The following is a 27449-nucleotide window of genomic DNA, read 5'->3' as shown; positions in this document are numbered from 1 at the left end:
CGTTTAACAACATTTTGATGGTGTGTCCACTGTGGATCAGTTGAACCCAACTGATCCAAAGTGCTTGCTTAATCCTAAGACACGACTTCACTCTGATAACATTTTTGGCTGAATGCATTAATTTCAATTGGTGAATGATCAATACATGTTTATTTACTAGAATGTTGTTACAATACATGACAACTTGTGTTTTTAAATGTTTAAAAATCCCCAGAACGTCTGAGAACATCACATGCTAATCAGTGTTGCTTATGCAGATTACAGGATATCAGTTAATGCAGACACATTTGCAGTATAAGAAAAACTAACTAGAACAAAAGTCAGTTTAAATGCTTAGCAAAGCCCCGTTAGGTACAGTATGCAAAAAGATGATTTTTAAACCTTAAGTTTGAAGAACCCTAATTTAATGTAGGGGTGGGGTTTGATTATCGATTTATCGATTAAAATCGATTCTAGTTTGGATAACGTGATATCGATTCATTAAAATCCTGAATCGATTTTTAAATATAATTTATTTTGCCCTCATGTTAAACCTCACAAAATTTCAACAACCACCAAACAGCTAAAACAATAAATGAGAGCAGGTACACGGATTCTGCACAAAGACGTAAACACAAAGATGTGGCCTTTCTCACCCGACGGCACGGACACGGTCGGGGCTGAAAGCCGACAGCTGATTCTGATCCGTCATGAATTCCCTCTTAGTTTTCCTGTTTTGTTTCCACCACGATAAAATCACACTTCATGCAGAGCTCGTTGTCTCTCTCTCTCTCTCTCTCTCTCTCTCTCTCTCTCTCTCTCTCTCTCTCAGTGTACTTCAAGAACAGTTTCCCATCTAAAAATCTGTTTTCTGCATTATTCGCTTGCTTATTACGCACAAGTCTACCGTTGTTTACAGCGCTGTCGGCCGCTGTTTTTTTTCTTTTACTTACTTCCGAAAAGAAAGTCTCATTTCTGCTGCTCAATAGGCTACTGAACAAATTTAAACTATTAAAAATTATGCAAAATTGCAAAACGCTTAGCTGTGTCTCTAAAACCTCTGTAACTTTGCTCTGCTTCACTTCAGCAGCATCAGGTAATGTTCATATGTTGGTTAATGGTTTTCTTTCGTTTTTGATCTACGGCAGAATATTTTTAAGATCATCTGCTATAAAAAGCCAGGCCAGGAAAATCTCCTTCATGTTTTTCTGTGTTTTATCCTCAGTTACTTTGACACAAAGGCATCTGCTGTGATGCTTACACCTTGGATAAAGTCTCACAAGTGTCAGCTGTCTTTTTATAGACAAAAAATATGGAAATGTACTGATGCATGATCAGAATTATAATATTTCTGACTGTCTGAGTCAAAATTTCCCCGATTCGAATCGACTCAAATGAAATCGTGGATCGAATCGATTCTTGACCTTGTGAATCGGAATTGAATCGATTCTAGAGATCAGTGACGATACCCAGCCCTAATTTAATGAATCTGAGCGCTTTTTGTTATTGTATAATTTGAATCTTTAAGTTAAAGAGTGCAGAGAAGAAAACACACAAGAGTGAGAAAACAAAGCTTTATCTTGCGCTTCTTGATCTTTTTTTTTTAACACTTTTTTTTTGCAGCATTAAACTGTACCTTCCAACTTGCTTTCCCTGAGTTGCCCTCCTTTCATGGGAGAACAATGTGGCCAGAGTTAATGATAGCGTGAACAAATTGTGCTGTGACTGTGGCCAGACTACAGACATTAATTGGTGCATTATGTGAGAATGAACCTCCTAATGAAGCACTAGTTTGACCGTACGCTCCTGAGGCCATTCCTTCTGAGGAAGGCTTTGTCATGCCATGTGCTAAATGGCTACAAATCTGAGCTCTCCTTTGAAGACTAATATGCAATGCAGGAACTAAAAACTAATTACAGTGCATTGCTGTCTTTACTGTAGTACTATCTGAATGACCTATGCATATTTACTTTGTATTATTACAGGAAGTAGCGTATTGTAGTGTAGTCACAACGCTGTCAACAGCATAATTACAATTTTGTGTTGGTAATAGTAAACTTTTGACCATAAAAATACAATGTGAGAGCAGCTAGTGCAAGTGAGACAATGATATTGCATATGTGTCTCCCTCTGTGAATGCTCCACTGTGAGTATGCGCAAGAGAGAAAGAGTGCACTCATGGGAAAGCAGTGTATCACTGCTGGCATTTTGTTTGGTGCATAATGTGCTAAGATTCAACTTCCCTTGTTTTGCCAGCAAATTTATGCAGATGAGGTGGATCTGTACTTTTCTTCTGAGATTTGCATAATCTTCCTCACATACCTCAGGGTTCCACTGTTGAAGTAGTAAAGTGATGAAATGACCATCAGTCACTTAAAATGCTTTTCCAGACTCATCTCTCTCTCTGACCACTTTTAAGGTCATTGTCACTGCCACTGGCATTTGTCTGGACAGCTAAAGAACTGGATTCACCAGAGGTTTAGTTATTTAAACTTTGCTAAGGCTGCAAACTTATATGTGACATCCTGGATTTGTTTATAAGGAGAAAGTTCTTTCAAATCAAGTATATGCACTGCCAACTTTTCATGTCATTTTAGGCCATGATTGGGATTACTGTACTTTAGACATGATGCAAGGTTTCAAGTTCAAGTTCTCAACAGGATGTGATGAAAGAGCTGTTGCTGTATGACTTTTGGAAAAAAAAAACCCTCCCAATACTCCCACTGCTAAAATGTTTTCCCATAGTGGTTAACGTTCATTTAAGCTTAACTTTATTTATTTGTTTGATTGAAACGAAGACAGCTGGGCACTTGGGCATATCATACCAGGCTCTAATCACAACACTGACATGTTTTGACCAATTTCTTCATGCAAGGCTGCACAGTCAACAAGCAGAAATGTTATATATTCATATTCTTAATTTTAATATTGACAGGTGTTTCTAGCCACCCACCAAGTGTGAGTCCAGAAACTATTTTCTCTGCACCAGCTCCCAGGCAGCTTATCATAACAGCTGCCAGACTGAATCAAATCTGTACAGTTAGAGACCATGAAATCAAAACAATAAGCTGCTACGTTAAAGTAACTAAAAGGTTTATTCATAGTTGTTTATGGGCTTAATATACTTATAATGGGTTTAACACACCAATATATGTAAACCATGCAGATTACATGTTAGTGTTTTTTCTGCTATCATTTTAAAGTCATAACAAGAAGAGATTAAAAGGTCTGAGGCTCTTATGAGGCATTTGACACTGACTGAATACAGAAGGGTGATGTCTCTTGAATTTATCAGTGATATTCAACAGCAATCTGAAAATAGTGTTGCTGGTTACAGAAAGCCCAGCGTGGTCGAACCTAATTTGCTTAATTAAGAACATGTCCCAAATGTAAAGTTCCAGCACCATTTAATAATTACCACATTCATCTTTCAGATTTCACTGGATTAAATGTGAACAAACACGACCGCAACTGAGAATACTGATAGCGTCTCCTGACATCCATGTTGCATTTAATGTGAGTCACAGGTTGTATTTGGTGGAAAACACGGACTTTCTTTACAGTCCCAAACCTTGGAATGCCCGGGGTGTGTGATCTTCTTACCCCAGGCTATCTGTCTGCAGAAGTGTGAAGAAAAAAAATACAAATACTTTGTTACTCTACTTTGGTAGAATTTTCAGGTATCTGTACTTCACTTGAGTATTTGTTTTTTGACAACTTTCTATTGCTACTCTTCACATTTTTTGCACAAATATCCAATATTTGTAATTTCTATTCCTTACATTTTCAAAACAGGCTTGTTTCTTTAAGCCAAACACATTTGACACCCTGGTTTTATTTTACATCACTGTAAATCAAACCAGATTTGGATTTAAATGGATGGAACAAGAACACGTAAAAGACCCTCCTATATCCTCCATCACCAGTGCTTTTTATTTAGTGCAGGATAAGCAGGTCAGCTCACCACATTGTTGTGAATTTACAGTAAAGCACTGTGTTGCACTGGCCAACGGTGGCTGTGGTGTTCATGGTCATTTAGGTTATATCAATTGATGAATTTGAATTTCAGCTGATGGTTCTAAAATTCATTAAACCTTTATACCAACTCTATATTGTCTGGTGTAAAAACAGTATGTCAGTGGACTGAATAGAAATCTGCTAAGATAGCTGTGAAACATCTGCTTACAGCTTATTGAATTCAGTTGTGTAAAATCAAGCAAGAGCAGTAAACCTCAGAGCCACAGCAGTACATGTGAGCTGATGCCAGCCTGGACACAAAGAAAAATGACTCGAGTTTACGATAGAAGTTTAGCTTTAATTCTTTTCCAAACGCCGAGCCACTGCAGCTGATTTTACGGTTCCCCACCATCCCACTTTAACCCCTGACTATCCCGTGAATATTTGCTTTTTTGCATGACTCCTACATCTGTACTCATGTTGGGGCTTTTGAATATTTCTCAGTGTAGCTCATCATATATAAATATATCTTTATTTTGTCACAGATTTGCACATTATCTATCACAATTCCTAAATATCTATCACAATTCCTAAATTTTTGACCATTCAGAGTACTTTACTTTATTCATACATTCACACATTCATACACCAGACTGTTTCTTATACATACAGCGTTAACACGCCACAACAAGTGTCTCTTTGTCTGTGCTCTTTATGACGTTGGCCAACAGGATCACATTATAGATAAGAATAGATAAGACGTTTCTTTTTTTGTGACCTGCAGAGACCTTTTTTTAACATATAATGGTCAAGACAATCCCACAATGCAAAGACAGCAAGTCATGATTTTCCAGGGACCATTGTGCAATAAGTAGACTCTCTCTCTGTAGTCACTTCAGAAATGTATGACTGTAACCTTAAATGTTCCTGTCATTATATTTAGCAGTATATTCTAGTCAGTTGCATGTAATTCCACATCATGCTAAAATGCTCGAGCATGTAATCACCTTTTCATGTATTTATAATTTCAGGGAGTTCAGCCACTGGAAGGTGAACAGCCTGGCTACGGAGAAGAGAGATTTCCTCAAATCTCCATTGCCCTTAGCACCAGAGTTCCTACGCAACCTGCGGTTATTGGGCCGACGACCAACCCTGCAGCAAATCAACGAAAACCTCATCAAGAAGTACGGGACCCACTTCTTGGTTTCTGCCACCCTGGGAGGTAAGGGAGGACTGCAGGTGACACACTCTCCTTTATTCTCGGGTTAGGAAGTGTCGGGACACGCCAGAAATAGAGAAACCGTTCGTTTTAGGTCTCAGAGGATGTTGCCTGTGTTAGTGTAGCTCCAGGAGTCTAGCTGTCCTTTTATACCAAGAAAGAGTCTCACGTATTAAGTAGAAATAGCAACAATGCTTACATCTTGCACTTGCAGCACTCAACAATGCTTGTCTCCCTCAGAGGTAATTTTCCACTCATCGTTCCCTCTGATGAACATTAGAGCCTCGCAGAGCAGAAGAGGGATTAAAATGACCTGTTTCATACCCCCGTGTTTCTTCAATGGATTTCTTTTTTGCCTCAATCCCCAAGGAGAGAAGTAACTCACAAAACAGATCGGCAGCAGCATCGATCTTGTGAGGGTCACAAAAACAAGAGTGAGACCTGTGTAGTGTTCAAGATGACAACCTAGTGATATTGATAAACACCTAATCTCAGTCATCAACTAGTATAGTGCAGATATACAGGTACATTTGCAAGGAGTGATAGTGAGTCTAGGCATATCTAAGGACCCGGTCAGGATTTACAATCCTAGGTTACTCAGATCATTCAGCCACATAAAATATGCTATGAATGTATGAAATTGCAGATTTTACAATGATATAATTAGTCTATAACTTAACGCCTAGTGCATCATATTTGAATAACCAACATAAATTGCACAATACATTTTTCAGCAATAAATTGAAAAAAACAAACACAAAAAAACTTCAAATGTGCAAATTAATAATTAATTTCATTTCTTTTTAAAAAATTGTCAGAAGGTTCAGTTTCAATTATTTCACGGTTCAGGCTTGAAATGTTTAATACCAAAATACCCATACATCTCTGGCTTTGGATACACACAGTTCACATAGCAGACAAATCCGGTTCTCTCACAGGAACAGTCTCCTAACAGCCGCTCTGATATTCACGTCTGCAGACGCCTAACTTTAATGCCACTTATCACTGAATGTATGCATTGGAGCAGTTTCAGAGATGGAGCCGGGATGAATGCAGTGTCACACTGATAGTGTCTATGTGTAATTAACAGCCTCGACTAAATGGGCAGATCCATTCTGCATACTGATTACTGTAGCAGAGTGAAAATGCATGAAATATCTGTTTTTTGTTCTCTTTTCTTCTGCTGTGGTTACATCTAAGTGTATTTTGTTAAACAGTTGAGTGAAAGTGAAAGAGGAGTGAAAAACTGATTAATCCCCCCCCCCAAAAAGCCACTCAGCCTCAGAAAGGTACTTTTTACATTAATAAAATGAATTGCATTACACTTTGAGAACAAAAGTACTTTTTGGCTGTTATAGTTGTCACATTGCACTTTGCAATAGAAACTCAAATGAAAAGGTGGCGGTAAATATAAACACCCTGCGCTTCCCAAATAACTGAACACCCATGAATTTCAGATCAGAGTTAGTCTCTCTGTGTTTCTCTGAATGGCTTTAAAGCCTCTTGGCGCTCATCCATAAATAATGGTGTGCTTTGTTGAAGACCAAGAAAGTGTGGCTTTTCTAAGACTTAGGCAAAACTTATGCTTAGCAAGACACTTTTGGAGTGGCGGCTTTGCTAAAGATCGCACTTAAGCTCCCATTCAGATTCAATTTAGGGAGGTTGGGAATAAAGTGTTCCCTGTAGTGCCCTGTAATTGTACTTATCACAAAGTTTTAGAGAAATTACAGTAAGAGCTGTCTGCAATTTATTTGGACATTACACGAGCAAATAAAAAGGTGTTTGGTGCATTTACAGTAAGAGAATCCTGCCTCATGTGATTTGTTAAAAAGTTTCCCACATCAGTAGCTGCTGGCATTGCTGAGAAATACTTGCTCACGCTGTATATTACTTACATGTTTTAGCTTGCACGAGATAAATGCCACGTTCGCCTTTCATATTTTCAAACTATTGGTGTCTGGGGAAGGAATACAACCTCCTCTCTTGCTTGTGTCCAATTTTAGTGGCAATGGTTCTGTTGCTGCCAATCCAAATGATACAGTATCTGCACCACAGCAGACAAACCACAAAACCGCAGCGAGACGCTGAAGGCCTTTCCAAAGAAATGTCAAACTCAAAGATTGTCACTCCAGTTTTTCCAAATATAACGTACGCGCTCTTCTTCATTTGGCTTTTTATCCATGTTAAAGAGGATTCAGAAAGAAACAAATGATTTTCTCAATGAAAACTGTTCATCACAGAGTGCTCTGTAAAATAATTATCATCGATCCACAGGAGAAGAGTCTCTGACCATTTTCCTGGACAAGCAGAAGCTGAATAAGAAGTCCGAAGGCAACAGCAACAGCTCAGTAGTGTCTTTGGAGCTGCTCCATCAGCTGGCCGCTTCCTACTTCACAGATCGAGAGAGCACCCTGAGGCGACTGCACCACCTCCAGATTGCCACCTCTGCTATTAAGGTACTGTTCACATTCACACAGCAAATGCACCTGGAGCACAGGCTCAGATGTATAGTCTTTGATTTACTAAGAAATTAGTTTTCAGTATAAACCATGTATATGCAAATGTGTGTTTCTGAGTGTTTGCAATTCTCTAGATTCAAAAAGAGTTACAGAAAAAAAAGACACACAAATTAACACTCCTATAAAACTGTCCCTTTAAAATGCATTGCTCCATGCTCCACCTAAAATAAATGGCTCTAACAAGCAATCTTTTTTTAAAGCATATTTTCAAGGTGCGTCGTTGCTCAAAAGCTGGCAAGAGATGAAAGCAAGTGCACAACATTTTTCAAATGTAGCAAGCTGGTTTAAAAGGACAGTGCATGTGCTATAACCCACAGAGGCACCAGAGCATGGCAAATATCAAGTTTCTCCAAAGTCCCGATGTGAAAAGCAGCACATTCTCACGGGCTTCAGTGTGGGTGTATGCATCTGGATCACACAAGGGTTAAAAACACAATTATCATAATTTTTTTTTCAAATAAAGCTGTTTGATTTTAGCAACGAAGTGGCTGCGACTGTCAAACTTGAAGCGATTTTAACACACTCTTACAGCCAAGTTCATTTTATTTACCTGCACACTCAACACTTGATGTGGTGAGTCGTCACTTAGCCAAAATCCACCTCCGGGCTTGTGCAAGCTCTTTAATTGTGACGAGGCGCAGTTTTGTTGAAAACACACTCAAAAACACAGTCAAATAAATCCTATTATCTCCTCTCTGCCTGGTTTTACCTTCCCAAATCCCCTCCCTTCCAGACTGGAAGCAAAGCTTAACCGAGCAATGCATTTTTCACATCAGAACAAATCTGTTGGCTTTCACTTGATGACAGCAGGTGTGTGGGTGGGTGGACCATGCCTTCATGCTTTAACTTAAATATGAAATCTGATTGAAATGAGTAATTGCAAAGTGTCAGCCTTGTGCGTACCTTGTGCGAGGTGGCTCCTTTCCAAGCACAGTCGCCGAAAACACGGCATGCAGAGGTGAGATTGGCTCTCAGACCTTTGTTGGCTGCCAACAGTCTCTTTAAAACAGACCCTGAAGTACTTGATTGCTCTCCCAAAAAGCCTTGAATGGTTGTGCACAAGAACCGGGCAACACAAAGGACTCCTGGACTTATTGCAAATAGCTTTTACTGGGAGAGAGAAAAGTTTGATTAGTACGAGGGCATGAAATGGAATTTTAATGAATGAGAAAAGTTTGTTTAGCTAAAGGGAATCTCAGTGAAAGCAGCATCAAAACAAACTTCCCTACAATGCAGGCTTGGTCAAAAAAAAAAAAAAAGATAACCTCTGCGTGCCTACAGCTTTTATGTTTATTGACACGGTTTATCCCAGCAAACCGTCGCTTTAGTACGTGAGCAAAATCAAAACAAAGGAATTTTCTTGCTTACTTAAGTATGCAAAGTATGAGCGCTGCATCTCACCACTGCAGAAAAGGCTGCTAAGCTTGAATTAATTATGAACTGAAATCTTTGCTCTGCGTGATCCGTTTGTGTCTGCTGGGGGAGGCTAATGAGTGACTGGCGCACTGAAACAATCCGTCAGCTTCTGCAAAGAAGTCCACAATGGCAGATAAATAAATTAGTAGCGACCATTTAGATCTGTTTTCCACATCAGTTAGTCTGCCTTCAGTCCATCCAGTGATATTCTGTGAAGAACGCGTCCAGAACCCAGCTGCTTCTCATGCATAGTGAACTGCATTCCTACAGTCACGTATCAGTCATGTATACAGCCAGCTTACTGTATTTGGTCTGATTCAACAAAATCATTAATGCAATTATTGGAGTTTCAGAAGAATCGATATGTAGTGAAATATTTGCCGAGCGGTATTATTAAAGTAAAAACAAAGTTTGAGCTCTATCTCTGAAATCAGGTCCTTAGTTACCATGTTTTCTCTTGATGCATGCTCAATCATCCAGGTAAGTAAATCTCCAAAAGTTGATTCTGTTCATCTGGACGTAGCGTAGCATAATTAAATTTAAGGAACTGACCTCCCAGCCCATTGTTCCTTCAGTGGGCTGGTTTCAGTCATTATGCAAATGTACTGTTTATAAGATTGGGAAAACCTGCAGTCAGCTGAGACTGAAGAAGTCACTTGGATGAGTGACGAAACGTTTCTCCCACAAAACGCTACGTCCAGATGAACAGAATCAGCTTTTGGAGATGTTGCCTCTTGGCTCTGCTTTTGTAAAGGAGAGTGTGAATGCTCTAATCCAAGTGTTAACGACCAAATGGACATCAGCTAAAAATATAGTGGTTTAATTTGAGTGATGTAAGTAGTTCATAGCGGTGGCATCTCTGTGGCTGGAAGATAAGTCAAAACTGCAGTTTTTCTAATGGCAACTTGAAGCTGACTTTAAAGATCACTCCCATCAGCATTAACTCTTTGGATGGGCTTCAAGGGGTCCAGGCCCACCCAGTAAAGTCTCAGTAAAGTAAGTTACACTAATTCACGCAATTTGCCCATATCGATTCAATTAAATATATATTTACTGAATTCATTATTATTTGATCAACAGTAGTTCTGCAGCAATCGTAATGACGAGCATGACAAAGGATGACACTGAGTGGATGGGCCTGTGCAGGTCAAACTCTGGGAAGTACCTGTCATGTCTCTTTGAAACTAAAAAGAGGATGTTTTAAAGTACGACCCTACTTGTAATTGCAAAACACAAAAACTGCCTCAGCCACCTGAGATTTTGGAATATTTTGAAATAAATAGCAAAGTGACTTGAGCTGTATGTCCCCTTGTCAAAGCTGGTTGCCCGTCCAGTTCATATGGTTTGTTGTCAATCATGACTCCCATGAAGAATTGTTGAAGTCTTGTAAAAAAAAAAAGCTAAATTATTAGCTAAATCGTCCCTTCATAGCAATTATACAGAGTTGAACTTATTTCTTAACTTTTTTGTCAAGGTTCAAAGTTAATATTGTGGCTGTTATTATTGAAAGATGTACTAAAACAGGCAATTATGTGATAAATAACATGGTTTCCTAATATGGTCACTTCTGGCTCAAGTAGAACAATGGGGCAGTCAGTAAAATGCTAATGTTGAGGGTTTCAAATGTGAAACCAGAGACCAGTATGTGATGTAATGGTGGCTATACTGTATCTATCTGTTGGGAGTGTGTAAGCACTCAGTTTGAAAGTACAGCCCACTATACCCAGTTTGGTGTATGCAGTATGAGTAATATTCTGTGAACTAGTTAAGTTTAGTTGTACATAATTCCACAAAGGGAAAGCTTCAAAAAATGTTATTCTTAAGAACTTTTGATCATAACTCATTAAAACAGCTATTCCTGGGCGTGTGAGGTAATAGACACAGAAAGTCAAGAAGTGTTCTAAAATGCTTGAGTAACACCCACTGTCAGCTGCAGTGGGCACACCACTGACTCTTCAGACTCTTTCAAAAAGTACAAAGCCCACCCCACGGCCAACCTCAGAGAGTTCAGCTTTTTTTGTGAGAGGGAAAGCACTGGGATGGGGTAACATTAAAATTGGAAGAGCTAGATGCAACAGCTCAACATAAGAGGAGACCAGTGTGGCCCTGAAGGTATACCAGTGAAGAAACAAACCAAGCTCAAAAGACTCCAGCTGACAGGAAAACTCGAATAAAACTACATTTGAAATGCTGCTGATCTCATGTGGAAAAAGATGGAAATGTAAATTTTACTGTCCGACAAGCCCATATACAAACTGTATAATGTAACTGTTTTTAATTAACAGGCTAAAATGTTCAACTTGAATGCCTTTCTCTAAACGTCCACGATGTAATTACTTTCTTGAAGTTACACATAAAAATAAGCCTCATTTAGCATTAACTTTGCTGTAGTTCTGCACCTGAAAATATCTCCATATATCCGTGGAATATCTTTATGACTTCTGAATGAAGGAATTCTTCAAATGAAGCCTTGCTTTCACTGTAGGTCAACTTGGAAATGCCCAACCTGGTCCCTTTCACTCAAAGATTTTCACCCTGGGGTGAAATTGAATTGTTAATTGCTCGACAAATCTGTCATCTAATTAATCTGTTCATTTTCTGCTACATATTTGGAATCTGCGCAAACCAGCAGCTTCCCAGTCCCATTTCCAGTCCTCATGACCCCAAGGTCCTCCCAGCTTAACATGTTTAGGAAATCTGAATAGAGCAGTGTGCAGGTAACATTATCATAAAGCCTCAAATGCCACAACTTTCTTTCAATCCATCCATCTCATCTGCCATCCACAGTCAAAAATATGAATCCTTGCACTTCCATTTAGAATCACTAGGATCACTTCTGCAGTGGGATACCACTACATCAGAAATTTCCAGAAATATATTACCTGCTGAGCCAGAATTACTTTGGAACAGAAATGTCTGACACATTCGTTTCTGTGTCAAGAGGCTAATGAGGCTAAATTACACCACAGTCAGCTAAGAACCACCAAGACAACCTATGAAACTGCAGTTAGCAAGCAGTCATGAGCATCTCTAAACTCTTTTTATCGGCTAACCTACTCTCCAGGTTTCAGCCAAATAAAATAAACCCGGCTTATTGGGCAGTAAAAGTGTGTTAAACCTCTTAAAGTTTAGCCGTTACAGCTGCTTCTTTCTTTTCCTTTAGACTGATACTAGCGGGAAACGCAGCAAGAAAATAGAGGTTTTTTTTCTATTGCAGAGTACCAGTGTAACAAAACCCAAAATAGAGACTCAAGTGCCATCTTGAATATATAGCAAGGATGTTGTTGCTGCATGGATTTGTGCTCTGCATGAAACAAGAATCAAGATTATTGCATGCTAACATGACCTGACAGTAAGCAGAGTCATTGTCAAGGTATTAGCCATTTTGTCAAAAGTTTATTGCTTGAATTATTAAACATCATTTGATGTGATTAACTCAAAAGAGATCAGAATAGTAAGGAATAAGCAAGATAGCACATTTTGACACACTGAAAATTTTAAATTGGGATTTAATTATTGGCTAGCCGTACCCCGATAGATGCACAACAACACCCCTGTAAGCAGTTCTGAAAAGGCAAGCTCATGTGGCATGTAAATGAAATGCTACTTTCAGTCTGATATAGTCGTATTGCTGTGAAAAGGAATGAGTAATAAATGATGGCAGCCTGTCATTTATTTAAGAAATATCACTGTATTAGTGTTATGTAACCGTTTACCTTCACTCAGTCAAACTCCAGGCATGAAAACATGAATTTAGCGAACAAGGGAGTGAGTCAGCTTCTGAATGATAACCCACCCTGCAGTGGGAAGACCAGGTAGCCATGGTAATGCCAGATCTAAAGCTAAAGCTTCAAACAGTTTGGAAATGATAGCCACAGTCACAGAGAAGAGTTAACCTGTTTTGTTTGTTTCGTGTAAACTGTGTGGGAACACAGAAATAGCGCCTTTTCCGCTGGAGTCGGAAAACACAGAAGATTCACCGATCAAAAGCACACATAACAAGTGAGGCTGAAAGTTTGCTAAAGAAAAACAGGTTACAGTGCCTTTAGAGTTTGTTGGCTAAAACTTAGCTCACATTTTCATCAAAAGACTGAAAACTAAACAAGCTGTCAAAACAAAAACGGATATAGAGTGTTGTGCATATAGATAAAAAAAAATCTGCAGTAGGTGTTCATCTTCATGAAAATTCAGAATTTAACTTTGCATTCAAGTGAAAATCATCTAAAAAAGTATAAACACACATACCAACTAGTTTACCTGCTGATAAGGGACTAGAGCAGCTTTTCTGACTGACAGGCAACTTCAAACAGCCAGTGTTTTTGCACACCTGCCTGCACACGCGCATGTACAAACACAACGAACACAGAGTCTCCCACTTTGAGAAGAGCATCCTTTACGTATTTGCTAAATGAGGCTCTCTGAATGGCATTCGGGCCACCTGCCGAGCCATGTTCTGCCACATCCACTCATCACCCAAAAGGGAACAACACTGAGTGGGATGTACTTGACCTGTGTGCATACAGGCCCTTGGGTTCCTTGTCTCTGCAGCTGAGAGTAGGCGGTAGGAGCCACATGCATTGCCTCTATCTGTAGCAGTAAAGGAAAAGAAACTCACATGTTCAGTTTAAGCTACACTTCTGTAAGTCAAAATAAACAAACAAATAAATAAATAAATCCTCTGTAGCGTATGTGTGAAATCTGCTGTTTGGAAAGGTAGAGGAACTGTCTCTGTTGACGCAAGTGAAGGCATGGTATTTTTACCACACTGTCAGCAAGAGCCAAGATCGGCAGGGGAAGTGCACAGTGAAATCCCAGTCCTAAATAAAAGCTCATCACAACGCATTACGCAAGAAGGAACACGGCAACACTTTTAATGCACTGACAGAGATCTGAAAATGATGTAAAGCACAAACACCACACCTCTACAATGACCTTAAACTCCAATAATTCTTGGAGGTGTACAAACTAGATTTGCTGATGCCATATAAAAGGAAAAATGACTTCTAAAGTAGTGAGTCCTCTAGCTCATATGTGATGGAACAAGCCAGTTTCACAATGATAAAAACATGTCCCAAATGAGGTAAAAAATGAACAAGGCACTGTTGTATATTTAGGAATTATTCTAGATACTTTTAATAACTAATAATGACTAATCAGGGCTGTTAAAACATCCAGAGATCAAGCAGTACTAATGTTCTTCTATCCAAGTGTTCTCAGGTTTTCATCCATTACTTTGAGGTAACTTAAGATTAAGATGCAGGGCACGTCTGCAAGGTAGGGACACGAATGGTATCAATGCAAAACCTGCATAAATATATATTTCACTCCAAACAAATGTGCACTTAATAAGAAAGCTGAAAAGTATTTGATGTAAAATAAAACCTGTGTTTTTGTGAATCAATAAAGAGGTTAAAGGTACACAAGAGTATAAACAGCAGTTTGTTAGATCATCAGCCATAATAAGCTGAGTGAAACAAACAGCAATGCATTACTTGATCTCACAAAATCCATACAAAACTTTCTAGGATCATAGGAAAACACACACTACTCTGCTATGTTTGAACAATGCATGTTATTGAGTAAACACAAAAGACAAAGTGGTCTAGTTTGAATGATCCACTCACTGAAGGGCTCTTGGGAGTTTGAAACAAAAGCAGAGGCAGGGTGGCAGCTCTCAGGTGGGTTATTATTGAAGTTCCTCACAGGAGTTACAAAAAAGCCTGGTGTGTATTCACTGCAACACAGCTGAGAGCTCTGATGCATTTATCATTTCGACAGACAGAGAACACAATTTATGTAGACCACAATTTATGTAGAAATAAATCATGATAATAAAAATTGCTGTAGATAATTTGAAAAAGATGTATGAAATTGTTACATTATAGTGATAATTGTACATATAGGATCTTGGGGGTGGGCTCACAACACGGACTCCAAATTACCATCAGGGTGTACACCTCACCCCTGGCGTCGTTGCCCACCTCTCAATTTTAAATACACGTAGACATTGAGGGCTATCAGGAGGGGCTATGCGCTTACCTGCTGCTCTCTGGAAGGTAGCTCCATGCCCTCCTGGGTTTTAATTGCACCTTAGAACACATATACATCAACACTACATATGAGCGGGTAGAGGGAGGTTTGGAGTCTTCTCACACCCCCGGTCTCTGCGGCCTGCTGGAGCGGGGGGGCTAGGAGGAGGAGTTGGCCGTCCGACTGGGGTCTGGTGTGTGGGGCCTCCCTGCTGCTGCGGAGTCGGGGCAGTCTGCTTCTCCCCACTGCAGGGAAAAGGGTAACACCACCTGGGTCTGGGTGCAGTTTCCCCCTCCAGGGGCAAGGGTACCTAGACCCGGTTCTTAGAGTACGCTTGGGGAGTGTGATTGTGTGTACAGCGTCTCTTTATGTCTGTCTCCACGTTGGTTGAGTGTGGAGTAATTGCCTATGAGAGCATGAGGGTGGGAATGGATGTTTGTATTTGAGTGTGCCTGTATGTCTGTGTCTATATGTCAGGTTGGGTATCAGACGCCACCTCTCTGGGGACATCTCAGGCCCTCCAAGGTTTGGAGGCCTATCTCCCCCCACCACTTCCCCTGCCGGTGGCAGACGCCCTCAGACATCGGTGCGTTGGTGGTTCTTTGTGTCCGGGGGTGGGCATCCGGGTACACACCGGCTCACTCCTTGGTGGCTGCTTATCGGTGCCTGGAACTTGGGGCTCGTTCGGGCCACTTCGGGGGTGGGGTGCCCTCGGCCTCTCGGCCTGGGGCTCGGTCACTCAGGCACAGCTGGCTGCCGGCGGAGCTCACGGGCACGTCACTGCAACCCCCCCTGGCTTCTGCTCCGCGGCTGCTGAGTGATCCCTCATCTGGGACTCTCCTCAGCTCTTTCTGGGACAGTGGCGCGGCTGCCCCTCTGTTGGTCTTCCTTGGTCTCTTGTGTTCTGGGGGCCTCTGGATGTCTGGAGTTTTGATCTCCTCCATACCTGCTTCATGCCCTGGAGGATGGGACTGTGGCCCCCCACACCCTCTAGCAGATCATTACATTAAGGAACCTTTTAAATACAAGCGCGCTCATGCTCACAGGTGTACACACAGGTGATCACACACACAAACTACACCCTTTTTGGCTCCTACCTCAAAGCACACTGTGCGCTGTCGATCTTACGTGCTGAACAATACTGTTTAATATTAAGTATTTAGTGTTATATTCCCATATATCATTGTGATGTTGTTTATTCTATTACTCTCGTTTTCTTCTGCTTGTTTTCTTTTTTCTTTCTCAACAGGTGATCCAGGTGATCGATATATGTATTTTTTGTCTGCTTATTTTGTTGGTTTTTGTTTTTTGCCCTTTATCCCCGTCCCTCTTCTCCGCTGTTTTTTTTTTTTCCCCCTCTTTCTTTCTCCCTTTTCTTTTCCCCTGTCCCGTATCTAGCAAGTAAAAATAAAAAAAATAAAATAAAATAAACAATAAAAGGTAAATCAAATGGACCATTACGGCAAGGCTGGGATGGTCCATTTGGTAAAGTAAATCCGTTGGGCATCTTTCTTCGCCTTTAGACAATAATTCTGATGGCAAAAGAACCAAACGGGACAGGTTTAAAAAAAAAAAAAAAAAAAAAAAAAAAAAGTTAATTGTGCAGTCGGTTTGTTTTTTTTTTTGTCTGTCCCATTTGGTTCTTTAGCCGTCAGAATTGTTGTCTGAAGACCAACAAGGATACCAAATGGATTTATTTTGCCAAATGGATCATCATGGCATTGCCGTATTGGTCCATTTGATCAACTTTTGTTGTTATTATTTATTTTATTTTCAGTAGTTACAGATGAGACAGACATGATTGGGGGATAGGAAAGGGAGAAAGAAAGAGAGGAAGGAAAAGAAAAACAGAAGGGAAGAGGGACAGTGAGAAAGGGCACTTACAAAGACAAAGAGAAAAAAAAATCTCCTGGATCACCTGTTGAGAGAAAAAGAATAGAAAACAAGCAAAAAAAAAACAAAGCAACATACTAAACACAACACCATCATGTTAATCTAGCTAAGTGTAAACAGCAATAAATACTAAATATTGAATGTTGTTGTGCAGCACAGACAGCGCACAATGTGCTTTGAAGTAGCAGCTAAGAAAGGTGTAGTTTATGTCTACGAACAGTGAACACCCGTGTGCACACCCGTGTGGATCAGCGCGCTTGTATACAGAAGGTTTCCCCATGTAACGGTCTGCTAGAGGGTGTGGAGGGCCATAGCCCCGTCCCCCAGGGCATGAAGCAGGCATGGAGGAGATCCAGGCTCCAGACATCCAGGGGCCCCAGAGTGCGAGAGCCCAAGGAGTACCACCGGAGGGGCATCCGTGCAGTCGGTTTTGAGTATTAAACCGTCACTCTCCATGGGCTTGAAAAGTGGCTAAAACCTTTAGTTTTCTTAATGAAGAATAAAGATCAAACTTAATGCTTATTACACAATCTGTAGTACATGTTTGAATTTGTTTGTTGCTACAACAAAACTTACCGAGCTGTATTGATCTCACAGTTCATTCTGCATTCAAACATGGCATGAAAAATGAAAAACTTTAAAAGTTCTTGCACTAAATAGTGTTGGTATCAATACAATATATGCACTTTAAAGTTTGGGAGATTTAAAAATACAATAATCTACTTCTGTTTTCAGCAGGTTTTCATATTTTGAACAGATACAGTTCAGTCAGTGCTGCCTTCTTTTACTAACAATAGCTTGCTGGCATGAGACATGTTTAATGTACACCTGTAAATGGTAGCTATAAAAAATACCTTGCACTGCAATCCTTTAAAACTGATCAAGAGTTGACACATTGAGATATTAAAAAAATGTGAAACAGACCGTTTCAGTTTCACAAAATATAAAAGACAAAATTATAATAACTAACAAACTGTTAAACTGGGTCCACAGTGGAACAATTTGGCAGTATTTTCTTGCCTACTGGCAAGAATGTGACCTCTTGTCTGTGCTACAGCTGGAAATTCCAAATTATGAACTAAATTATTTAGAAATACCTGCTCTAACTTCTCCTCTTAAGCTAAACTGGTCTTTAGTCTCGTACTTTGTTTTTTATATTTATTATATGAATTTTTCCTCAGTGTGGCAGTTGTGGTTCTGTGAGTCATGCTGTGTTTGCTGTCTCCACTTCCTTTGTTGAGATTGAGGGTCACAAAGAACCCCACTAAGCAGCGTGTATTCCTTTATATTCCTGCTGGGTGTAGTAAAGTGTTTTATTGGGATAACACAAGTGATGGATTTTTTTTTTAGTGTACATAAGAGAGAAAATTATAGTAGGTGAAGTACAAGAGAAAGACCCGTTAATAATTAGCAAGGTCCAAAAATAAAGGATGGTCCAAAAAGAAAAACCCCGGGGATCCACTTTGAAACTAGAACGAGTTAACAAAGAACTCACCCAGCAGGTGGAAGTACACAGACTGGCAGCTCGATAAAGGCAATGCAGGACTACAGTATGTATATACAGAGAATGGAACTTAACAAAGATGAGTCAGTGTGGGACAAAAAAATCACACAGGAAGAAGAATGATATCATCAAAATAAAAGAGGAAGTGAAAACAAAGAGACTAACACAAAAAAGGGAAATGCCATCCATCTGTCCATCCATCCATCCGTCCATCCGTCGATGCATCCATCTGTCCATCCATGCATCCATCCGTCCGTCCATCCATCCATCCACTTTCTTAACCACTTATCCAAATCCAATTCAGAATCATTTGTTGGCTAAAAGATTCAGAGGATAACCTCGAAAATACAACAAATAAAAGGAAAAGCATGCACTGTTTGGTTAGTACTATATTTCTCTTACTCCAGTGATAATTCAAAAGCCAAATATCTGCAAAATAGTTATCCTACCCTGATCATTTTTGTACCTTTTCATAACCACTGTGCACATTCTGCAGGCTTTTAATTTTAACTGCATGCAATTTATAAAAAAATACAAACTGCTTTGGTTTTGTGGAATCATAGAATTTATCCGACTTCACAGAGTTTGAGCGCACCCTATGAGGTAGAGTTTAATGTGAACAAAGAAAAACCCAAGGGATTATGTTACACAGCCAATTCCAAAACATGAATGAGATGCAACAGGTTTCTTTTGGTTTCTTTTTAAGGCAGGGATTATCAGTGGCAGGTGTGGCTGAAACAACATCCCCAAACAGCCCCGTCCTCCTTCACTAATCTTTCCTTGTTGCTAGCCTTTATCTGTAGCTTATCTTTGACTTCATCTTAGCAGTGTCTGGTTTTTTTAGTTGGTTATTTGAGTGATGTTTGAGATGTGTATCTCCTGTAGCGCCTTCAAGGGTAACTTCTATTTCTTTTGATATTAGATCCAATCTTAATGCAAGGCAGAGTGTGGAGATGTAAGGCACAGGGCTGTGTTAAGGACAGCAAATTTGCACAGGCTACCTTATTTGCCAAATGGCCTGATTTAGCTGCAGAATGGTTTTGCCAGAGGACATGTCCATATTCTTATGTTCTATTTTGAACAACTGCTCGGGAAAATGAACTGTGTGCGATATCTGCAAAATAATGTTTGCTTGATTTTTTACAGTATTTTCTTTTCTTTCTTGTGTTTTATCCCTTTTGTTCCATCTGTCACGCTTATGTGACCTTTTTTCTGTTTACACTCATTGCTCTGTGTGCACCTTTTCTCTTCACCCTCTGTTCATGTCACAAGAACAATATTGTCAACATATCATAATTTCCATTACATCTCTTTCAAAACCACTAATATTCAGCTTCAATTTATATATTTTTAAAAACTGAATTGTACTATTACAATTTACTTTTTTTGCATCTTGTAAAGAAGAAATTTTCAGTTCAGTTCTGTGATTGTTGCACTGGTACTCCAGCGCAGCTAGCCAGCTTTGTATTGTATGATCACTTGTCATCATCACTTGCAATCAACAAGTCCCTATAATATTTTTGTTCAGTGATGATGTTGTATATTCATACCAAAAGAAGGGGATTTTTTTTTTACACTGTGCTGGAATTGTCGACAATAGCCAGGAAATAGCCACTAGCTTATCTTTGATTGACCACTACATGAGTGTAATTAGTTTACAACAAAGGCTGACGTGAAGGAGATTAATCCATAGTTTTTAAGTTGTAACTATGCTGGATCTAGAATGACCAGTTAGAACCTCTATCTAAGCATCTGACTTCGATGCACAATAACTGTACTTTGATGCTGCTAACATTTTAAAGAAACCTTTGAATCAAATACAATACACACTGGAGAGTATTTCTTTATCTACATGTTATATAAGCGATTTTTAAAAAATGATGTTTGCATCAGTAATAGTTGTCTTTATTGTCTCGACAGAGTGTAAGGTTGTGCGAAGTGGTGCATAAAGATAATATAAAAAAGGAAGAGCATGATTCTTGATTCTTAATTTCTTGTAGTGTAGCAAAAGTATCTTATGTTGGAAGGTGATGTCAGCATTTGGTTTATGAATGGCCATTTTACAGCCTCCGAATAAGACGGGTGGAGAGGGTGGAGCACTACCAGTGCCTTGTATTTAAACAGCTCCAAGGTTTACTTAAAATTACAGTTCTTGCATGTTATCTCTTGAGTGTTTTGCTGCTGTAACAGATGCAGCATTATCATTGGTCACACTTAAACATTACAGCTGTCTAAAGCCTGCTGCCTTGAATCTTATTAAGGGAAATGTGTTTCACAGTTATTCTAAAGCCAAGATAAATTATATGTATTTATTTATTTTTAACTTGTGAATAGAAATATGTTTTTAAACCCTAATAATAAGAGAGACTACATGGTAAATAATCTTAAATACATACCACAAAGTATCTAAAATTAATAATGAAGTAGAATTACAGACATACTGTTAAATTTGTGGGGTTTGGACAAAGCAATCATGTCTGTGACGCTGTGATAAAAACATAGGCCCAGACAAATCAGCAGATTATATGAACATTTTAAGTAAGATGCATTTGTAATAATTCAATGGAACAACAAATATCATGATTTCTGCTAATAGGAATAATTATAGTCATAAAAGTAATAAACATAGTGTAATATTTAAGAAATTTGCAGATTTTGATGATTTAAGAACACTAACATGTAAAAGTGGTCATTACCATGCTTATTGCCTCTACTAAAAACAGCTGCTTAACAGCCTACCTTTCAATATTTGATTTTGTGAGTCCTTCACAAGTATCTGCATCTGTTAACTTTATACTTTTCTTCACATATTTTCCACCATTCTTTGAAGAAAGTCCTCACGTTGCACACAGCTGTGTCTGCAGGTGTATGAGTGAAGCCAAAGATGGTGACAGTTTCTCTGCTGTCAGAGGGCTCTGCCACATCCAGTATTCTGCCTGCCTTCACACACTTCACCTGCTACAGCTGTGTACATGACTGCCAGAAAGAGAAACAAACAGCTACCTCATCCACTGATTAGTGGATGAGGTAGCTGTTGAAGTAAACAGAGCTATCCCTCCTCTATTTCCTAGGTAACCGAAACAAGGACAGGCCCTCTCGGCTGCAGTAACTACGACAGCTTGGATTCAGTTAGCTCGGTGTTGGTGCACAGCCCGGAAAATAAGATCCACCTAAAGGGTAAGGCTCACAACACACACACACACACACACACACACACACACACACACACACACACACACACACACACACACACACACACACACACACATACATATTTCCCCATATACTGTGTTTTAAATTCATGGAAACACACAGCCTCTGCCCTGGAGGATCCACTTATGGGATAAGTTTTTTCTCCTTTTTGTACGCACACACTTGAACTCACACATTTCTGCCACCTCCATCCACCACCATGCCAAGCCTTTCGCCTCCAGTGTTGTAGTAGTTGGCCAGGATGACCCTTTACTTTACGCTGCAGTAGTTTATATGTCTGTTTCTGCCTCAGTGGCGCTCAGGCTCACAGAGAATCTGTTATCTTACCAAGGCTGTAGATAAAGCATGTCTGGCCACACTGACCTCAGCCTAACCTTTCCTTACCTGGAGCACTCAGTGCACAAGTAAAGCTGAAGTGTTAATGTGTAAAGTAAAACACTGTTTGCTTATATTTATCACCAAATTATTAGTGAATATCATGACACTCATCCCTCTGTACTGGGAGTGTTTCCTTGTCGATACTCATGCTAAAAATTAAGGGGGGTCATCAGCTGATGCAGCTCATCTGAGGGTTCTTAGGCTCTAAGATGATAAGGATATAAGGTTGCACTCTTTTTGGCTCCATCTGGCATCATGAACTTTCTCTGTTCGTGTTTTGTAAGTTTATGTTTATTAAAATATCTTTTATTTAAGCTAAAGTCTTGTGTGAACATATGAAATGTGTAGATACAGTAAATTACTATAGTTTCCATTGGTGATTAATAAAAAGTCACATTTATGCTGGTATTTTCTTTCCAGTAAACTGTCCTATTTAGAGCTTTACGTGATTAAAATAACCTGTCATGGATGTGTTGTTTAATCTTTAATGCCTTAAGGTTTCCCCCCTTCATTTTATTTGTTTTTTGTTCCTACCTTGCTTGTTGTCATCATCTTGCTGACTTATACTTACTTTTTTGAGTACTCTTACTTTTTAGGTTTTGAATGAACTGTTCTACACACCAGTTTGACTAAGTAATTCTTAACATCTCATCCACTTAAATCAGTTCGGGGGCTGAACTAAGCACAGGTCTAGAGCTACATCAACTGTTGGGTGTAAATACTGTTTTAAGGTCAGTACATCAGGGTATCAACTGGCGTATTTACACTGCTTCTCTTAGTATTTAGTGTTTTATCCAGATGCTAAAATGCTAAAAGCATCTATTGGACACCACTACCACTTTTCATGTACAATTTTAAACAGTTTTGGTATTTTTATAACTGTAGGCATCCTGTGAAGGGTTTTAAATGTGTAATGTGTAATGATTGTGATCACACTTTAGTTAATGTCTGATAACCATGGTTTTTAGTTTGTGGTCAAACATCACTGTGACTAAGTGCCACCTACACGTTACAGCTACAGAAGCAGCTCAGCTGTGGAAAGCCATGTCATGGAATTCTCTGCAACTGTTTTTGTGTTGATATTAACGCCAGAGGAGGTTTAAAATCTGCAGGTTGTGAGTCAGCAGAGCATTTTATGCACTGTGTGCTTCTGCAGTGACCCTGCTCTGTAACTTTACATGGTCTGTGCTGTGGTTCCTAAACACTTCTACTTTGCAGTAATAGCATTTACAGTTGAACATGGACTATGAAATTACATGAACTGACTTGTTGCAGTGATTGTATTTTATTACAGCGTCACGCTCAAATTCAGTGAGCTCTTTCACAGACTGCATGGCTAGGCACGCGACTTTATACACCTGTAGCAATGCGACTGAAAACACCAGAGTTCAAAGCATGAGGGGTGTTGGCCAATACGTTTGGCCTCTTCTTTTCAGTCTTCTTTTTGTTTACATAGTTTAAGTGTCACTTGGACTTGAGGAAAAAGGAGAATTAGATCACTGAACTCCAAAAACTAATTTTTTCTTGTGTGAATTCTTGTGCTATTATTTCTTAAACCAATGCCTAAAAGGTAATGACATTTCATCAAGTTCATCTTATGGGTTTCATAATAATGTTCAACAAAAACACTTTCCTAGACATTATTCAACACCAAACATTTGAAACAGTGAAGGACACTGTAGTCACATTTCACATCTAGTCTTCACTACATATATTTTTTGTGCCTGAACACACGGAGCTGTTGATTTCAACTTGAGTGATTGTTGAAAAAATACAACAGTAAGGTAGTAAGCAACTCCAGTTTTCTAGTTTTCTGCCAGAGATAACAGGATCAATATCTCATTCCTTTAATTAGGAAAAAGGAGTTAAGACAGCTGTTTACCATGAGAAAACAGTCTATTCAGGAAGTCAGACATGTTTACTTGCAGTGTGATAACCTGGCCTTTGTAAATGTTTTGGTGCATGTGCTGGAGGCTGACAGATCTGGATATAATGATGTAGGATTTGTTTGCATGTTTGTGTCTGATTTTTTAAAATAATCCAACTTTAGATGACTCTTTAAGTGCAATTTTTGACTATGTTAAAACACTGATGGAAAATGTTGCTGTTCAAATAAACGATGTGGGGCTTTGTACATGTGTCATCTCAGCTAGTGACACCTTACTGTGTGTGGACTTCTTCATGGCATCTGCAAGGTTCATTAGTCCCATGACACATAACTTCCATTACATCCAAGCTTAGGTTTAGAAAAAAAAACTAAAACACTATTACACTTTCTACATTTTAAATTGCACAATACGACAAATTATACATGAAGAATAATATGGGCAGAGACTCAGTGCATGTGCCTTCATACGTTGGAGGTTGCATCAACAATCACGTGATCTTTAGATTCCGATCGCCTTACTGCAGTGCAGTTTACTGAAATAACTTTAGTCAGCACGCACAGGTCTGGAGGTTCGAAAAGATTGTCAAAAATGCGGCGTTACACAACATTTAGTGAACATGAATACATGACAAAAAGATTCTGCACTCTGATACTGCCATTTACATAGGCTGTCTATATGACATAGGTCCTAGATACAGTAGGACCTACACGTGACAATATACGACAATAAGTGAATTCCTTTCTTGCCTCCACTGCTACAAGGCTCAATTAGCAACACTTATTTTGTGTGTGGAATGCAAATTGGTGCAGCATCGGTTTGCAGAGCAGAGTTTGTACAATTCAAACTAGCTTGAAAGTTAGAATTGTACTGCCTTTATTCCTTTATTCTTCAACACAGCTTCAATTTTCTTAGGCAAGCTTTCTTTTAATTTCTTTAAGTAGCTCTACAGGCTTTCTTGACAGCCATTTCAAAATTCATCCTTGGATGCTGGCTTCATTTGATCTGTTTTCTGTAAATGATCATGATCCCACAGTGCTTCAAGATTGTTAAGGTCATAATGAAAAATAAAGCCAGATGGAATTGCATGGTGGATCACAATCTGGTGGTAGTTTTCTGCTAATTTCATTGGTTTTATCTAGATCCCCGACACCATGGGCTGAAATGCAGCTCCAATCCATGACAGAGCCTCCATCGTGTTTCACAGTAGACTGCAGACACTCACTATTGGTCCTTTCACCTAAAACACTCCCTACATATTGATGGACAGCAATTTAAACTAAAACTATCAAATTTGGATTCAATATTTCATAAACCCTGTTGCCACTAATTTTGAGTCTGTGCCTTACAAAAGATTAACAAATGAAAGTGAAAGGTCAGCAGAACCTTGAGACTCAAACACGTCTCAAGCTGTCTTCAAAACAGAAGAAAGGAAACAAATAAAAGACAATGTGATGCAGAAAATATTAATATTTATTCCAAGATTTGCATTATATGCAAATAATTACAGATATGTAAGAAAGACTAGGTTTTGCGTTTTTAAGAGGGTTCAAGAGATAAAGAGACACGAAGAGATATTACAGATAGAGATATTAATATTATAGATACTGAGGCTTCTTCATTTAAAGGAAAACATGAATGAAGTTCTCACAAAGCTGTAGTGAATATTTCATAAACTAGTGTAAATACCAAGTGTGCATCATATTAATCTGCCAACACAGGAAAACGTCTTTGCTGGGATTTGGAATTCCTCGGTCAGCTTTCCTTTGCTAAGTTAGCTAGCTTTAGCTTTTAAAACATGTGCCCAGTCAGACTCAGTTACCAAGTGCCTGTGAATTAAATGAAGAAGTCAAGCTCTCTGGCTTTGTGCGTTCACGCAGTTGAACTGAAATGAACAAAGTACTGGATTGTCTTCTTTTCCAGCACAATGAAGACTTAAACCAGCACCTCAGGGTAAGGAGGTAACCAGGTTCATGGGAGGGTTGTTATATCCATTGTCACGGAGAATTCCAAAGCATGTGGCATTTCCACAGAATCTCAAAACTCCAGCCTTTATAAAACACGGCTGTTTTTGCATGAAATCAGGAAATACCAGTATGCAACTACCATAATTAAGATAAAACAAATGCTTAATATGCTACTTTAAAACATTAGTTAATCCTTACATTTATAAGTATTTTAACAGAGATATTGCGTATGTGTTTAGCTTAATAGACAGCCGCTGCAGCTGTTCGCAGTGCAACTTTTACACAGGACAACTGTAACCTAGCATCAAAAGCAAAGAAAGCTTCATTTAAAAATTCCTGTTCAGTTTACTATTATTGAAATATGCTATATTAACCACAGGTTTAAAACAGCCCATTATAGCAGTAAATATGTAAAGTAGTGTAAAGTTAAGTTCACCTGTTAAAATGGGGGAAAATAGAGACTGTGATCCAAACACATCAACAGAGACTATGGCGAATAGAGAACATATAGAGCTGCGCTAGCTAAACTCAGCTGAACCCAAGATAAATCCAGCGCAGTTACTCCTGGAATAATGTGCAAAAGTGTTGTTTTACACTTTTGTTAAAGAGAAGATTGAATAATGTGTAACTACCAGGTATAAAGTATAAAAATACATACAATTTTAAAACATAGTAACTATATACTTGACTGTATATAAATTGTATATCCATGTTTTTAAATGACCAACTAAGGAGGAGTAGTGATTTATAAATGATGAACAAAATATTAAATAGCACTAATTTAATTCAATTCAATGCATTTTTATTTATATAGTGCCAAATAAAAAAAAAACAGCTGCCTCAAAGCGCTTTATATTGTATATTGTAAACATTAATGCATAATAGTGTGTAGTGTTTAGAAAGAAAAAAATACTACTTAACATTTTTCAGTGACTATTTTAAAGCGCTAATATTTTGAGATATGGAAACATACAAATGCACATTAGAACACATAAAATGATATATCCATTAATAACGCAGAATCTTTTGATGAGCATCTAAAGAGTTCAGTCAGGTCAGGTAATTAAAAGGCATAGATGAGCATTTTATATAAATTTGACACCCATTCCCCATTGCAATTCTGTTTTTGCTTCATACACATCTACCTGGATCAAAGGTGAGCAGACAAAGGATTCTTTCAATATGCATGTAGCTTATACTTGCAGGAAAGGCAGATAATATTGGAGGGGCTTTCTTTGATAGTGTTTTCCTTAATCATACTACTCTTATTTTATGCACTCCACTCCTGCTGTTTCTCCTGACAGGGAAAGATAATTATCAAGGGAAAAGTGCCTGTTTAGGCTAACTGCCATTTTGTTTGCACACAGAAATGAAATTGGTTAAATCACCCACCTATGAAGGCTAAATTTGATGGTTAAGCAGACACATTTACTTATCTTTATGATGTCAGAACAAGTATTTCTTAGCAGTTAACTTTGGGTGAGAACA

General features: G+C 38.9%; 1 protein-coding gene across 2 annotated transcripts in view; it reads left to right on the top strand.

Annotated features, from left to right (window-relative positions):
• brinp2 (bone morphogenetic protein/retinoic acid inducible neural-specific 2) overlaps positions 1-27449 on the top strand; it is a 268975-nt gene that overhangs the window by 150035 nt on the left and 91491 nt on the right. For both annotated transcript variants that reach the window (XM_063462358.1, XM_063462360.1), the window contains exons 3-5: positions 4968-5158; positions 7430-7611; positions 21589-21694. In XM_063462358.1, the coding sequence (XP_063318428.1) occupies positions 4968-5158; positions 7430-7611; positions 21589-21694 (479 nt within the window). The remainder of the gene's footprint in view (positions 1-4967; positions 5159-7429; positions 7612-21588; positions 21695-27449) is intronic.

The sequence above is a fragment of the Pelmatolapia mariae genome, linkage group LG18 (assembly GCF_036321145.2).
Source record: "Pelmatolapia mariae isolate MD_Pm_ZW linkage group LG18, Pm_UMD_F_2, whole genome shotgun sequence".
NCBI lineage: Eukaryota > Metazoa > Chordata > Actinopteri > Cichliformes > Cichlidae > Pelmatolapia > Pelmatolapia mariae.
Note: the sequence above shows the minus strand (reverse complement) of the source record. Positions and strands in the feature narration are given on the sequence as shown.